Source organism: Juglans regia, chromosome 7 (assembly GCF_001411555.2).
Source record: "Juglans regia cultivar Chandler chromosome 7, Walnut 2.0, whole genome shotgun sequence".
Lineage (NCBI taxonomy): Eukaryota > Viridiplantae > Streptophyta > Magnoliopsida > Fagales > Juglandaceae > Juglans > Juglans regia.
This window is the reverse complement of record NC_049907.1, coordinates 34,224,645-34,241,156: the sequence shown is the minus strand read 5'-3', so window position 1 is coordinate 34,241,156 and position 16,512 is coordinate 34,224,645. Positions and strand designations below refer to the sequence as shown.

General features: G+C 35.7%; 2 protein-coding genes across 2 annotated transcripts; one reads left to right on the top strand and one right to left on the bottom strand.

Annotated features, from left to right (window-relative positions):
- The first annotated feature begins 769 nt into the window (after positions 1–769).
- Positions 770–4,467, top strand: LOC108979780. Its single transcript, XM_018950536.2, has 4 exons — positions 770–2,072; positions 2,366–2,631; positions 3,403–3,612; positions 3,900–4,467. The coding sequence occupies exons 1-4, from the start codon at positions 836–838 to the stop codon at positions 4,053–4,055; spliced, it is 1,869 nt and encodes a 622-aa protein (XP_018806081.1). The 5' UTR covers positions 770–835; the 3' UTR covers positions 4,056–4,467.
- Positions 4,468–7,375: 2,908 nt separating this feature from the next.
- Positions 7,376–11,697, bottom strand: LOC108979781 (pentatricopeptide repeat-containing protein At3g06920). Its single transcript, XM_018950541.2, has 3 exons — positions 11,629–11,697; positions 10,831–10,898; positions 7,376–10,406 (listed from the first exon to the last, which is right to left on the bottom strand). Exons 2-3 carry the CDS (start codon positions 10,853–10,855, stop codon positions 7,729–7,731), a joined length of 2,703 nt encoding a protein of 900 aa, XP_018806086.1. The 5' UTR covers positions 10,856–10,898; positions 11,629–11,697; the 3' UTR covers positions 7,376–7,728.
- Positions 11,698–16,512: the final 4,815 nt, after the last annotated feature.

Here is a 16,512-nt window from a genome sequence, read left to right as displayed (position 1 = left end):
ATCTGTAAATCTCAAATGTTCTGATTGTTACCACGCTATTCTTTCGCCATAAATGAGGATAATTAATAAAATTGAAGTACCGTTTTTTTTTTTAAAAAAAAAAAGAAAAAAAAAGTAGGTACTTGTATCTAATTATAACTTATTTTAAAATTTTGTATTATTTGAGTTTGATATTAATGTAAATAATTTTAATTATATGATACGTAATAAAATATCTGATTATCTATAATTTGAAAAGACTTAGGCTGCGTTTAGATGTTGAACTGAGTTGAGTTATATTGAGATGAAAGTTGAATAAAATATTGTTAGAATATTATTTTTTAATATTATTATTATTTTAGAATTTGAAAAAGTTGAATTGTTTATTATATTTTATGTTGTAATTTGAAAAAATTATAATGATTAGATAAGATGAATTGAGATGAATTTGAGATCCAAACTGACCCTTAGGTGCTGTTTGGATAGTGAGTTGAGATGAAAGTTAAAAGTTGAATAGAATATTATTATAATATTATTTTTTAATATTATTATTATTTTAAAATTTAAAAAAGATAAATTATTTATTTTATTTTATATAAAAATTTAAAAAATTATAATAATCAGTTGAGATAAAATAAAACATTTCTTATATTTAAACGAAGTTTTAATGATTTTTCAAATAATATTACCGACATGTCAGAACCGTATGGGCCGGGCTTTCACTGGGCTTTTCGGGGATGACCCAATCAAGTCAAAAGTCTCAAAACTCTAAACGCCCTCGTCGCACGTTACCATGAAGCAGTGTTTTTTCGCTCAGTACAGTTCTCATAGCAGAATCCTTCTTTCCACATGAGCAATGGCAGCTGCGCGTTGCGCCACCTTCTCGTCCCTCACACCCTCCGTTAACCCTACCGCTGCGACACGAACAAAGCCATTAGTAGCGGCTTCTCTTCGAAAACCCACGAGGAGAAAAAACTATCTCCGCCCCAAGATTCTCAAAACCCTAACTAAACCCTCGCCAAACCCCGTAATTCCCATCATATCTCCCGAAACCAAAACTGAGACTCACCTAGATTTCGAGTCCCTAACCGAACAAATCTCCGGCAACACAAAGGCAGCCGCCGACCCCGGAGAGGGCGATAGAGTCGAGGAATTTCGAGTGTCCGAGACATCTGCTGAATACAATGGCATTTTGGGTAAACTTTCGGCTGGGTCCGTCCTAAAATACGGTGCGTATTTTGTTGGGGTCTTCGTGTTACAAACAGTATGTTCGGTTTGGATAATGGGAAGTGGCAATTCTGATAGAAAAGAAAGGAATTTGGATAATTTGGATTCGAGTATTACCGAAAGCAAGAAACTTTTGGTGAATAAAAATGGAATCATATCTGGTGCAAGCAACGTGGTTTTTGCGCATGACTCTGAATTGGAAAGGAAAATTGAAGAAATAAGAGCAATGGCTAGGGAAGCGCGGAAGAGTGAGGCAAAGGTGGAGGAGGAAGATGATGAGGACGAATATGAAATTGACGAAGAGACTGCGATATCTAGGCATAGAGCGGGCATTGAGAAAGAAATGAGTGCAACATTGAATAACTTGCAGAAGAGGTTGGATTCGCTTCCAGAGAAGTTACCGGGATCTTATGTTAATTATCTTGGGAAGTCTGGGAAGATTGAAAATGGGGCAAATAGGGATAATTTGGATTCAAAAGGTTCGAATGGGGCCTTGATGTTTAAGAAGAAGTTAAAATTTAGAAGCCCTTCAACGAAGTCAATTGATGGTCCTAAGGGTTTTCAAGGTACTGGAGATCGTAAAGTGCCTAACAAGAAAAAAAGAAGCTCGGGTCGTGCAGGTAGAATACGCGGAGATGGAACTGTCAGTGACGACGGTTTAGAATTATTGGACCTTGAACAACAGCTGGAGCGACGGCATAGTGATAATCCTGAAAGCACTTACAGGACTGTAAGGGAAGATGATGAAATGATATCACTAACGCAAGATTCAACATCGAAAAAAGATGGGAAGGTGTTGAAGGAAGAAAGGCAGGGATCGGATTTGGGAATTAAAATAAGAGTTGGAAATGCTGAACGGAGAACTGGTAATGTCACCAAAATTCCCAAGGATTAAAAAGTTTTGCTTATGTCGTGGTTTAACAAATGGAAATATTTTTTCTTTTTGTTTCCCAACTCTATCATTAATCGGATATCATAGGGACATCCCATTGCAGTTAACGGCCATTAATGGTTTAAAGTTTACTAAAATTCTCAACTACATGTAGTCAGTAAAAATTGGTGGTGGCTATCTTTTGCTTCCTGGATTATCTGTAACAAACGAAGTTCATGTAGACATTGTTTTACATTTGATACATTCAATAAATTGTTAAATTTTTAGGTGCTGTCCAGGAACCTAGCCTAGAGAGGCCTTTAGTTGAAGTAGAAAATTTGCAACAATCAGCAATGCTGGAGAGTCAACATTCTCCAAGATTCAGAAGAGGAAACCGGGAAACTCACATGAAATCTGATAAGCATGCTGTGTTGAATAGAAATGGCAGTTCAAAACACAGAGAAGTTGGGGATCAAATGCTGGCCAACAAGTTCAAAGAAAAGCAACCAAACATTGAGACAGATTTCTGGTGGTTGAATCTTCCTTACGTTCTAGTGTGTGACCAAAACTTTCTCTTCACTCTACTTCTCTCTATATAGTAATGTTAGAAAGTGGTTGTGCTATCATTGCAGATGTGAGATCCATATTGTTTAGTTTTTACATGTTTGAACTGTATGACTTGACCGAACCATCTTGGTCAGTGTCTTCTCACCACTTGTTGAATTACTGCCTCTCATTCATAATACCATTTTAGTTGAGCTCATTTTATAGACAATCTTTTCATGAATTGCCTAACTTCATAATTTTCTGTTTGTGACACAAGAAGGCTCTAGAATATCATCTCCTTCAATTTTCTCTTTGACATGATTTTCGCTGTTCATATTACAAATTTTCTCGAGATGTATGATTTTCACTGTTCATTTTAACTTTCCTGTTATTTGCATTTCTACATTTGCCAACACTTTTCATATGATTTGTAATACTGATTTTTGTAAAAGTTTTGATCATACTTTCTCATAGGATAAAGCCTGATTCTAGTGTTGTTAAGTAAAATGTTACCATTAGCATACAACGTAGACTGGAAACCAATTGGTTTAACTCACCAGCAATGCAAATATAGGCTTAAATGCTGACCTTTGATGTGAACTTATTATGAAATGAGAAATACTTGTTCCTTAGATGTTAGTTAATGTTCTGTTACATATATCCTACACGATTTTGGTGTTTTATTACAAACTTTCATTTGCAGTATGTTAAGCAATAATATGCATTTTCAGTCTCCAAGACTCCAACTAATCATCAAGTTGATATTTATCCAATTCCAGGCTATATTTATGCGTAGAGGTTCTGACCGCGAAGGACAGGCAGGATTTTACAACTTAAAGTTTGGTTCCCAGGCCCAGGAACAAAGTAACTCTTCCTATACTGTTGCGTTCGAGGATCGTGTTGATGCCAGTAACTTCTGTTTTCTACTGGAAGATTTTTTTAAAGATCTGGGTGATTTTAGTGCCGACATTCTTCCTTTGTCAATAAAGGTAAACCTCCATATTTGGGTACCCTTATAACTTTACATTTGCATATTGCATGCACATCCCCCGAGACATGCAAAGGCCATATTTGTGCAAGCTGTGCCAAACAAGTGGGAAGATGAAACTCGCTGTTCAAAGGTTTACACTTGCATATTGTATTTTTAGTCACCATGGTTAACACAAATTTGTGGGGTTTTGCTTCATTCTGGAGTAGGTCATGATAATCCATCCCTTATTCCATTTATTTTAGTTCTAGAAACCTCAGTGACAACAATGAAATAAAAATTGTTCAGGAACTTCATGAAGCAGTAAAAGCAAATGCCATGAAGGTAGTTGTTGTGAAGAAGAGACAGCTTCAGCTCTATGCCGGCCAACCATTTGCTGATGTGGAGATGGCTTTGTTCTCTTTGGTTAAAGGAGATCAAAATGCCCCTACGCGCAATTCATAATAGAATGCATACATTGTTTCTCATATTTGCACACTCTAAGGGGTCCAGGTCGCTTCACTCTATTTTTGTCAATGGTTGGTGTAAACAACCACTTCCCTCCATCTTTGCGTTATTTCTACCTTTGCTGGTGAAGTTTTGACAGTAGCAATTCTGCGACGGAATTAAGCGGGAAAAATTAGCCTGCCTGCCTGCGTTCTGATTACCTGCGGAAACCAATGTTTCGTGAAGCACGTTTGATTTTTGTGATGTAGTGTCACTGTAGGTGGCCGATGGAAGAGATCTGTCAATGTTTCAATATTGAAATTATGTACTTATTATTGGAGTAACTCTGATCATTAAAAGTGTTTTTTCACCAACCCAGAGGAAAGTCCTTTCAAGAAATGAAAGTTACGTAAGCATCTTATTTTTTATTCTTGGATTGGTCCAAATTTACATGTTGCAATTCTTTCGTGTCGAAGGGGAAGAATAACGGTAGTTTTACATTCATAAAAGATCCGAGATATATATTTTTTTCTTACATTTTTCCAGCATTATGTTAAAAATCAAGTGGGTTCAACAAGAATCAACTTATGGCTAACTACTTAAAAATATGTCCCAACAGTTGGGCTCTTTAGATAACTGCAACATTCTAAGACAGGATTTATTTTGCATCAATTACTATTCACTCTCACGTTTCACACTTATAGCTTTTTCATAGGGTATGAGAGTGTTTTTCATAGAATGTGAAGTGTGGATGATGAATAGTGACTGAGAAGATTTTTTCTTCTAAAATGTTGATCATATAGGTCCTTGATTGTTAATAGCGATAGTCAAAATAATAGTATTGTTTCTATATCTTTTCAATTGATCGTCCAATTCAGTTAGATAATAGGAAATGGTCCTGGTGGTTGACCGATGATGGAAGAGCCGTGTCCGAAGACTCTGCCAGGCTGAAGATTGGATCTCTTGGCCATTATTTTTAAATTTCAAAGTTTAATTTAGTTTGTTGGTTATGCAAAGATAATCGTAACTAGTTTAAATTTGAATTTCGTTGGAATCATAAAGCTGATTTTCAGCCATGTTTGTTGTAATTTAAATTTGTAATCTCAGTAGCTATTAAAGGAGATTGCTCAATGAATAAAGGCAGAGTATTGATTATATTTTTTTCAGAAAATTGCCTTGTTGACTGGTGTGAGTCCAGCATAATTTATCCGAGAGTGTGCGAAGAGAGATTCCTAGCATATTTTCTTGTTCCGTTCCGAACTCTACATCAAGTCCCGTTCGCATGCATGCTGATTTTTTTTTTAGTTTTGAATTCACAGATAAATTTGACCAAAAATGGAAAAAAATGAAATGAATAGAAAAAAAAAAAAAAAAAAAACACTTCTACTTGAATGGAACATTCACCATAAGGTCTTATTTGTTTTATGAACTCTCGTATTTCCTAGTTTTCCAATCCAGACATTCCAATGTACGAATCTTTCCTTGTAACCGTTAGAATATTATCCATCCAATTCTATTTGTTTGTGCAGGATGTTTTAGGAAAAGAGGAGTTGGAAAGCCACCGAAGATTGAGCAACAAGAAACTGGACTTAACACTTTCCTCCTCTATCTAAAAACTCTCTCATTCTCTCTAAAAACCTCCTTCGCAGATCCGGCTTGAGGGGTGAGAGCTTCGGCTCCCTTCCCCTCCCTTCCTCCTCCTCCTCCATCCCTTCTCTTCTATGTAATTTTTGTTTTGTATTTTTGTGTATTTTCAAGCGAAATAAGAGTGAATCATCGATCTGGGTCTTCCTGCCGCCACATGCCATTACGCACCCCGCCATGGTGATGCCCTGCCGCCGATCTTAAAGACCACCGAATGCGCGGCTCGAAGTTTCGGCGTCGTTTGGCGCGTGGCCTTCACGCACCACCCGGGAGCCCTCTGCCAACACCATGCGCGGCGTTTCTGGAGTCTGAGTCCGGGATCTCCAAGGTCGACTGGCGGTTCCCTTCCCAGAGTGGCGCGTTACTACACGCGCCACAGCAGCCTGTGTTCCGTTTTCTTTTGTTGCAGTGTTTTTCTTTGTGTAATGTAGTTTCTAAGTTAATAAAAATCTTAAAAAAATTAGTACCTTCGGACTTTGGTCCAAATGGAGTATTAGTCCCCCCTCCGCGTTGACGAGATTATTGGGATTTGGTATACCCTACCCTGCTTAGACGGAGTATTGGGCTTTGTAATCTCTGTCGTGGACAGATGTGGTATTTTCTCTAAAAATCTAGATCTTTAGAGATTTACTGTCTGGACTAAACCATGTCAGTCACGAAAGTGTACTGGGAAGATATTAACGATTGTAATTGATTTGTTTTTCAAATCAACTTTGTAAGTCCTCTCTTAATGAAGGTTAACACCCGTTTACTAAAAAAAAAAAAAAAAAAGAAACTGGACTTAAAAAAATCCGAACTTTGGCAAAATACATGATAGTTGTTTCTATTCTGGTAGGTTCTAGCTATTTTAATAGCACATGCGTTGATGAGAAATAGTAGCAGTGACAGTTCCATTTTTGTAGGTCCTCTTTTAGTACCCAGAAACCATCTCACAGCACAACGTAAAAATGGCATACAAACTCGATCCATTTCTACAACTCTTTAGGCAACCATACTCTTCTCTGATCCTCCTACTGTATATGAGAGTCTATAAAAGATAATAAGAATGATATGATTGCAAGAGAATCGTACGAAAGACAAATTGTGCTGGTAAGAAAACAAATTGGTGAGAAAACACTTGCATGCTAATAATATCATGTAGGCTGGCCAACATTTTCCAGTAGTTTTACCTTCCCACAGTATACGTTGCAAGATGATAGGGCAGAAGAAGATAACATAGACTACTATACTAGATCCAAATAGTTCACAACAGAGCGCTGAAAATGAAGCTTTATCCAATCTTACAACAAGCCCATGCTCAAAGTTCCACGTGAACTTTGTAGCAGTATGCTATCTATAGGTCCTGACAGTGTTCATTGGCATATTCACCCATGTTTGACATGCAACTCTTATGCCTGGAAGCCATAATGCAATGCATCAATACAAAAGGTCAGGGGCAATCTATTAGATAAGTTCCTTCTGACTATTTGATAGAAGAATTTAAGCGTCTCTGAGAGCCATTAAGGACTATCATCAGTAAGTAGAATCATGGGCATAAGCCTAAACCATTAGGTATTTTGACCTTTGCTTCGTTCACTAACGTTTCCGCTCTGCCCCTCCCTTCTTTTTCCTCACAAAGTCCATAAGAATCTACTTCTTTCTAACAATAATATTAGAGCGCGCACACTCATGAAGGGTTTTTTTTTTTTTGGGGGGGGGGGGGAGGATCTGGGTTAAATGGAGAATCGGACAAAAAAAAACCAAGCTCCCATAGAAGTTAGGAGTAGGAGGAACTCGACTTATGCATGCGGCTTCCTGACTTCATTTTATGTTTTGAGCTCCTGAAAGCATAAACCAGTTTGGGCGTTCTATTTGAAATGTATGAATTTGGACAGCTGGAAAGGATGCCAACGTCCCTCGGGTGTAAGCCTCATTCATTTATGCATTTTGTAACTTCAATCTCTACTAATTAGATAAGAGAGTACCTCTGAAGGGAGCAGCTTCAGCCCTATAAAGGAATTCATGTGAAGAACCATCATCAAGAACAAAACTCTCCGTATACTTGCCATTACCAGGATTTTGAAGTATGTTGAGACTTTGCTGTTTCTCTCAACACTGCACCCACAAATGCCGCCTGCTCAAGGCATTCAGCCTTATGCAGTGCATCTAAGAGAACAACACACGTTTTGGTATGAATATTACAACCTTTCAACCTAGTTTCCTCAAAAAGTGCATATGAGTCCATTGCTCTATTAAGCAATGCTAACCCTTCTATCATAGCATTATAACAAGCAGAATCTGGTATACCCCCACTCGCCTTAAACCTCTTAAAAAGCTTATTTGCGTCTTCTATGTTTCCAGCCTTTGCAAGTCCTGAGATCATGGTGGTATAGGTGATTGTGTTGGGCTTCAACCCTTGCTTCTGCATCTCTTGCCAGAACACAAAAGCCTTATTAAATTTTCTAACCCTACAAAGACCATTAATGAGAATGCTGTAAGTTATGTGGTTGGGAGTACATTTCAAGTCTTTCATTGACTGAAAGCACACAAGGGCTTCATTAATTTCCTCAGCTTTCACTAGTGCATCAAGCAAGCAATTCCATGTGTACGCATTAGGGGTCAAACCTTTCTGCATTAACTCTTCCATGATCAAGTACGCTTCATCAATTCTACCCACCTTGCCAAACCCATCAATAAGACTACTATATATCACCTCATTTAACTCTATTCCTTTAAATTTTGCTTCTTCAAAGAGCATGTATGCTTCATCAAGCCTGTCAATCTTAGCAAGCCCATCGATGACAGAACCATAGGTAACAACAGTTAGTTGATGGCCCTTTGTTGTCATTTCCTCCAACAGTTGATATGCTTTGTTAACCTTACCAGACTTGCAGAAGCCATCAATAACAGTATTGTAAGCACGGGTGTCCAGAACACAGCCTTGCTCCTTCATTGTGTAGAACAGCTCGTAAGTTTCATTTGCAAAACCTGCTTTCACAAGGCCATGAATCAGGATTGAGTAGCTCCTGACATCCGGAATAAATCCTTGAGCCTTTATTTCCTCAAACAAAGCCCTACCTTTCTGAATTTCGCCAGCTTTGAAAACACAATCCATATAGGTATTAAGCAACATCAAGTCAGGAGAACAGCCCCTGTGTACCATTTCTTTGTATATCTTGTGACCATCCTCCTTCCTGCCACACTTGAAGAAATTCCTAATAAGGGAGGTATATACAAAAGCATCTGGAATCTGATTAGAATCTAACATTTTTTCATATAGCTTGTAGGCATCATCCACTCTGCCATGTTTGCCCAAACCATCAATAAGAGAACCAAATGTAACTCCATCAGGGGTGCAAACTTTATGATCAATTCCTTCAAATATAGAACAAGCTTCATCCAGTTTTTGAGCTTTGCAAAGTCGATCTATCATTATATTGACAGTCCTAACATTAGGAAACAATCCAGCTCCTTCCATGGAATCTCGAATGCCTAGAGCATCCTCGAGTTTTCCTGCCTTGCAAAGCATGTCTATTAGAATATTGTAGGTTAAAAGGTTGGGCGCTGCATCTTTCTTCATCTCCTTGAAGATTCTTAATGCCTCGTCCACTCTCCCCTTCTTTCCAAGGCACGTAAGAATGCAATTATATGCAATCACACTCGGAATGCACCCCTTTTGTTTTTGCCTCTCAAGCAAACTATATGCTTCGTCAAACTTTCCAGCTGAACCATAGCCCATGATCATGGTGCTATAAGCATACACACAAGGAACTTTCCTGCCGCTATCCATCTCTTCGAATAGCTCCACAGCTTCATCCAGTCTATCCGCTTTCCAAAGAACCCCTATCATGCTCGTATATGTCACATCATCAGGCCTCAAGCCATGTGCTTTCATCTCGTGAAAGAATTTCCAGGCCATATCAACCTTCCCAATCTTTCCAAAAGAATCTATGCAGACATTATAAAGAACAACATCAGCATCAAAAGAGCAATTCTTCATCTCATCCAACAGGGAGAGAGCAGCATCAACTCTGTCCTGCATAGCGAATACACGAATAAGAGTTGTAAATAGATGAACACTTACTTCATAACCTAGCTCCTGCATTTGATGAAAAAGAGTGAGCATGAGGTCTGATTCATGAGCAGCAGAAAGAGCACCAATAAGGTTTGTATAAGCCGAAAATGCAGGGCGGAACTTAAACTTTCTCATGGTTTGTATTAGATCAAAAGCTTCCCTAAACTTCTGCAACTTGATATAGCTTACAACCAACTCAACACATGTGTTATTAGACGGGCCAAATCCTGCAATACTCATTTCTTCCAGAATCTCCACCAAGCCATCAAACTTTCTACTCCTAGCCATAATCATTAGAAGTGAATTGTATGCTTCAGGACAATGTGCTTGGTCAGTTTTTCTCTCCGCCCACCGAAAATAATTTACTGCAATATTGATATCCTTCAGCCTCCTCAAGACTCCAATTACTAATTCTGGTTTGGGTTTTTCATCTAGCACACACAGAGCATTCTCAAGGGCAGGTCCCCATGGACCACCCTCCAAGATATGGCACACATCATCCACTACTTGTCTCACACCCTGAACTATTCTTGAATTTTCTCGATTGGCCCCATCCATAAAAGGAATGGCTTTACCATTCAGCTCAGAAGAAAACCCATTAAACGAGGACGAAAACTTCTTAGAAAAGGTGTAAATGTGACAGCATTCCAAATCAATTTGATATACTAATCCTGCACCCACCACAAATAAGCAGATATATGTCAACCTATATGAAGATAGAAGACAACAGACAGAAAACATATGCAATAAAACTAGAACCAAGGTCTCTCAATGGCAGCTTGGACATACAATGGTAAGGGGACAAAAAATCATTACGACGTGCCCGATGGTTGGTTCTAATGCCTATGAAAAACAAAATAGCCAAATAATAATAAACTCCATCTTGCTTAGCTATGCCTGGATGTCAACCACTAGGGCTGGCTACATGGATCTTTTTAATCATTTAGCCCAATAATAGTTCATAAAACACAACCAAAAGAAACAAATGTTCAGCATCATGGAAGACCCCAAAAAACAAAACTTGGGAAATTTTGTAAAGAAAATCCCTAAAAACATCCAACTACTCTATAAAGAACCTTCATAAGTCAACCTTACCTAGGTTCCTTAAGATCGTCTTCATATCTGCATGTCCAGCCTTCTATGGTACTCCTTATAGTCCGGATCTATAATAAGAAATAAACAATATAAGCAACGTCAAGGAAAATCCACCAAACGGAGAATATCCAGTAAGTGATACTGTGAAATATCGTGTATATACTTCAACAAACATACAGGTAAACATATGCATTCGCGTTATCTAAATGCAAAAATGTGCCAAGCAATAAATGATTATTACTACAATAAAAGTTGGTGACAAGACCATAACATATCACAGAGAATATTAGTAGTGAAATGAGATCTCCGTAGACATCAAAAGAGGTAAAAGCAAACGATAGTTACCAAAATCTTATGAAGAAGTGTGAATTGAAAATTACCAATAAATCCCAAAAATACCCCAAAAAGAGGAGACCTTTATGCATAAGAAACCATTACCGTTGCGTGAAAATTAACAAAAAAGGAATATAACGGGCCTCGAATGGAGCTTCCTCACCCAGTTTTGAACATACATTGATTTAACATCGACAGAGAAACAGGCATAGGTGCCCACAGTCACACCCACACAGAGAATTCAGGGATTAAGTAAATAATCACATTGAGCACAAATAGCTTAATTTTATTGAATAAAGATTAAAGACTGTAAAGAATACCATTCAAGCAGCAAAAAATGAGAAAAGCTCCTTCACCGTACGAATTTCATAGAGTTTCGATTCGGTTAACAAATTTGATCTTAGAAATGGAAACCTCCGAAAGAATTTACAGTGCAGCGATACATGAATGCCAAAGCTTACTTACCCGGACTGCCTTGTGAAGCAAAATCGGAGAGAAGGCGCTTGAGAGGCAGCTACGAAGTCGGTGTGCGCGAGTGTCGGAGTGAAACTAGCCTATTTTCACATCAAGGAGCAACGACGCCGTTTCAGAATGTAAGATTGTGGACTCAATTTGGGCCGAAAAAAAACAAACTGGGCTTTTGGAGGCACAACGGACAGCGCAGCCTTTCATGATCGTTTGGTGCATAGGAGTGGATGTTTAGAGCATTTTCGTTGGCTTTGACAAAGTCAAAATTAAAATTTAACTAAAATTACATATTTTATCTTTGAATAATGATACACTTACATTTTATTTATTACTGTTTTATTACCGAGCTATTTTTTTTCCTTTTGCTTTTTTAATTTTGATTAAAAATATCTAAACATCACTCTCTTATATAATCTAGAAGAAAATAAATTTAATCAACTAAAATAATTTAATTAATTTTATAAAAATTTGCTCAAAGAGCAAAAGAAAGTTAATTTTTATAAAATTAAATTTATTTTTAATTAAATTATATGCTTATGTAGGTTGATTGAATTTATTTTCTTCTAGACTATGCAAGAAAGTCATGTTCTAAGATTTTTAATCCAGATTCAAATAGAAAAAAGAAAAAAATAATTAGATAATAAAACAGTAGTAAAAAAAATGTAAGGGTACCATTATAATTTATCTTTTATCTATTCTATTTATACTTTGAATTATTCATTTATTAGTTAAAATAATAATAAGATATTATTAATTTAATATATTTTATTAATTAATTTATTTTTCTCATATTTTACATTTCAAATCCATCGTAAATTGTATAAACCCAAGCACCTATATATATAAATAATAATTAGTGGTGCAACTGTTGTAGCAATAAAATGATAGAGAAACTAATATAAATTATTTAGAGTTACTGTAGCTAACAAGCAAAATATTTATTTTATTTACCTCTTTTTAGACCATTTTAAAGGATCATTAGTCAAATTTTGATTTGTATTTACTTTTGAGTAAGTCAACGAGAATGCTCTAAGTTTGTAAATGGCAAAAATGAAATAAAAAGGCAAAAATTGGGGGATATTAACAGGCAAATTGGCACGACGACGACTTTGCATGCCATAGGTTAGGCTTGTTTGAAAGATGAATTCAACTCAATTCATTTCAAACTAATTATTGATGGAGCTCATTACTTTTTCAAATTTTTATAAAAAAGTTAGACACATCTCAAACTATTTCATACATTTCAACTTAAAAAATTAAACATATCTCAACTTAAAAAGTCAAAATTTAATTTGTATTTACTTTTGAGTAAGCCTGTAAACGACAAAAGTGAAATAAAAAAGCAGAAACCACCCAGCCGGGGCGGGGGGGATATTAACAGGCAAATTGGCACGACGACAACTTTGCATGCAATAGGTAAGAACATTTGGAAGATGAATTCAATTCAACTCATCTCAAATTAATTATTGATAAAATCTATAACTTTTTTTAATTTTCTATAAAAAAAAATTAGACACATCTCAAGGTACTTCATGCATTTCAACCTAAAAAATTAAACACATCTCAATCTAAAAAGTTAAACTCATCTCAATAAAACTTATAAAATATTACTATTCATAATTCAATTTAACTCATCTTAGTATCCAAATTCTAGTTAAAAGTCTCCACTATGCAAGATTAGTATTTCAGGATTAGCATCATCCGATAATTATTTGACACGTGTGAAACAAGATTGTAATTTGTTTCTTAAGGTTGATTAGTCGAGGTTAAAAGCCCCACCATCCGGTTCATAATTGAACACCTTTTCAATGTTTAGGCATATTTTGGATAGAAACATATTTACATATTATTTCATCTCATTTTAATATTTAAATACCATAAATATAAAGACTTTTTCAATTTCAAATTTTTAATTTTTTCATATAATAATTACCTAATTATTATAACTTTCTCAAACTTTCAAATAAAATACAAAAAATAATTTAATTTTTTCATATCTCAAAACAAAAATAATGTTAAGAAATTATATTCTAACAATATTTTAACTTTATAATATTTTTATTCAACTTTTTCTCTCTCATTTTTTAATTTTTAATTTTTTCATATAATCATTACCTAATTATTATAACTTTCCCAAACTTTCAAACAAAATACAAAAAATAATTTAACATTTTCATATCTCAAAACAAAAATAATGTTACGAAATTATATTATAACAATATTTTAACTTTAAAATATTTTTATTCAACTTTTTCTCTCTCATTTTTTAAAATTTCATAAAACATTTTAACTCAAATTATTTCTAATGCATCTCATCTTAATTCAAATATTTTACTACTATTCACAAACCATCTCAACTCACTATCCAAACAAAATAGCATAGCAGCCTAGTTCATGTGATAGTTACAAACCACGTAAACACTGACTTGAGATTTAGAAAATTTAGAGCATTGATAATAGCCTAGCCAAATGCCAATGCCAATGTAAGTCAATAATTTGGCTATATTTGTCAAAAAACTTCCACATTAGACTAGCCAATGGTTCAAAGCTCAACATATGAGCTACAATAATTCTTAGGTACTCTTCAAAGTTAGCGAGCTACTATTCACACTGGATGAGACTATTTTATTATTTCATCAACCTCCTCCCCTCTCTTTCCCTCATTATTTTCTCTTTCTTCAACCCAAAAGCTACCCAGAGACATATCTACCTCGCTCTTCTTCAACCCGCAAGCATCTCCTTCTCTCTGATGGTTGTCTTCGTTGCCATCATCTTTCAGACTAAATGTAAGTCTCTCTTCCTCACTATTCTCTCCCTCTTTTATGTGCATTCTCTGTGCTATCATTTTCCTCGCCCTCTCTCTCGCTCTTCTCCGATTTTCATTTTCTCTTCATTGAGTGATAAAATCACCATGTGTTTTGCTTTGCAACAACCATGGATGTGTTGAATCACTTTCTTTATTTGCCTATGAAATGTCGTCCAGAAGGTTGTGAGACTTCCTCCACAAATCGGCTTGGCTCTACCCTATATGACATCACTCTCTAGTGGGAACAAATCTACCACTACCGTCGCGCGATTTGGGTAAATGTTTTACTATTTATTTATTTTGATGATGAAATTGTATGAATTTCGTTCATAGATCTGCGGTTGTGTATCAAAATTCTGGTTTTTATGAGTATGGTGTATGAACCTGCAAAGGGGTTTTTATTGAGTATGGTGTATGAATTTCATCCACAGATTTACAATCATTTTATTTTAGCTATTGATATTGCGTTGGGTAGTGATTCTCTATTGTTTCTGTTTTGGCATATTGTTTGTCTGTTCTTGTCTAGTGAGGAGGAAAGATGTGTTATGTTTGGGTTGTTCTCTCGGATATCATTGTAATTGCTTGCATCATATCTAACTCATGATCAGAATAATCATCATATTCAATATAATCAAGATTTGAAGAGGGATCCATAGCAAATTGATGGAAGAAAAATAGAAAAATTGGAAGAAGAAAATTTAGTTTTTGATGAATGTAGTTAGAGGATGAGTCTATTGATAGGGTTTGATCCTCAACTATTAGTTACAACTAAAAAAGTTGGCAAAAGAAGAATGGCTGGCAAAAATTAGTTTATTAGTTTCAAGAATTGTAGATGGTGATTGGTTGGTACAAGAAGTTGTGAGAACTTATATTTGTTAGTCTTTTAGAATTATAGATGTGATTGTTAGGTAGAAAAAGAAGAGTTTGTGAAAGTGTTTGTTAGTTTAAAGATATCTAGTTGTGATTGTTGGGTGGAAAAAAATGTTGACCTCATGTGTTTGTTGGCTTTACTAAATTTTAATTTGATCATTAATTATTAGCTACAACTAAAAAAGTTGGCAAAAGAAGAAGGGTTGGCAAAAATTAATTTGTTGGTTTTAAGGATGTTGTATAAAAAAAAACTTTTTGTCAAAAATTATTAAAATATATGAAGCGTGTTTGCAAAATATAAAAAAAAAAAAATTGTCAAATATTATTAAAATATATAATATAATATTATTAATTTGATTTTAAAATGACTAATTTAATGTGGATTCACCTAGCCAAAAATTGATGCAATAGCCAAAAGTTGATATTCTAGCCAAACTTCGAAATAGAAATGATATTTGTAACAATAGTTCTATACACAGTCTCTGCAGGTAAACGCCGTGCAGTTGGCTGACGTGAGCTGATATTAAATTTTTTTTTTTTTTAAAAAAGGAAAACGAAAATGAAAATGCAGACTTGAAACCATTTCGTTTCTTTCATTTCATTATTCTGTTTCCCGCTTCTGCTCTCTGTGTGCGAGACCCATCTGCAAATTGAGCCATTTGCCAAGCAAGTGCGTCGATTGAAACCCAGCTCGCACGAACATACCTCGATCGAAGTTGATCCAACTTCTTTGGGTGCCCAAACGTAAGGCCGGTCTATGTTGGGCTAGGTCAAGCCCAAGCGTCGTTCGGGCCAACTTTTTGGGCTTGGTTTGGGTTAGCTTCGTGGGCCACTATTTCGGGTCAAATCCGTGGGCCAGCATCTCGGGTCACCGACGTGGGTCATCTTCGTCCCATACCGTCGCCACCACTAAGTATCATCATCTGTGATTCAATCTGTAATTTTAGTGATTAAATGTTTTGGTCACTGATACACAATCAAGCATATTGTGATTTAGTTGATTTTTTTCTTCCACAACATATTCTGATTTAGATTAAATATTGTTAACAAAAACGCTTGCTGCATAGAGTTAACTGCATAGAAGAACTGTAATACAAATATTTTTGCATTGCATAGAGTTAGATATGTAGAAATTTCTTGGCTGAAAACATTAATTTTCTGATTATTTAATAATTATTAAAATTTAGTTGTTAAATATACAAAAT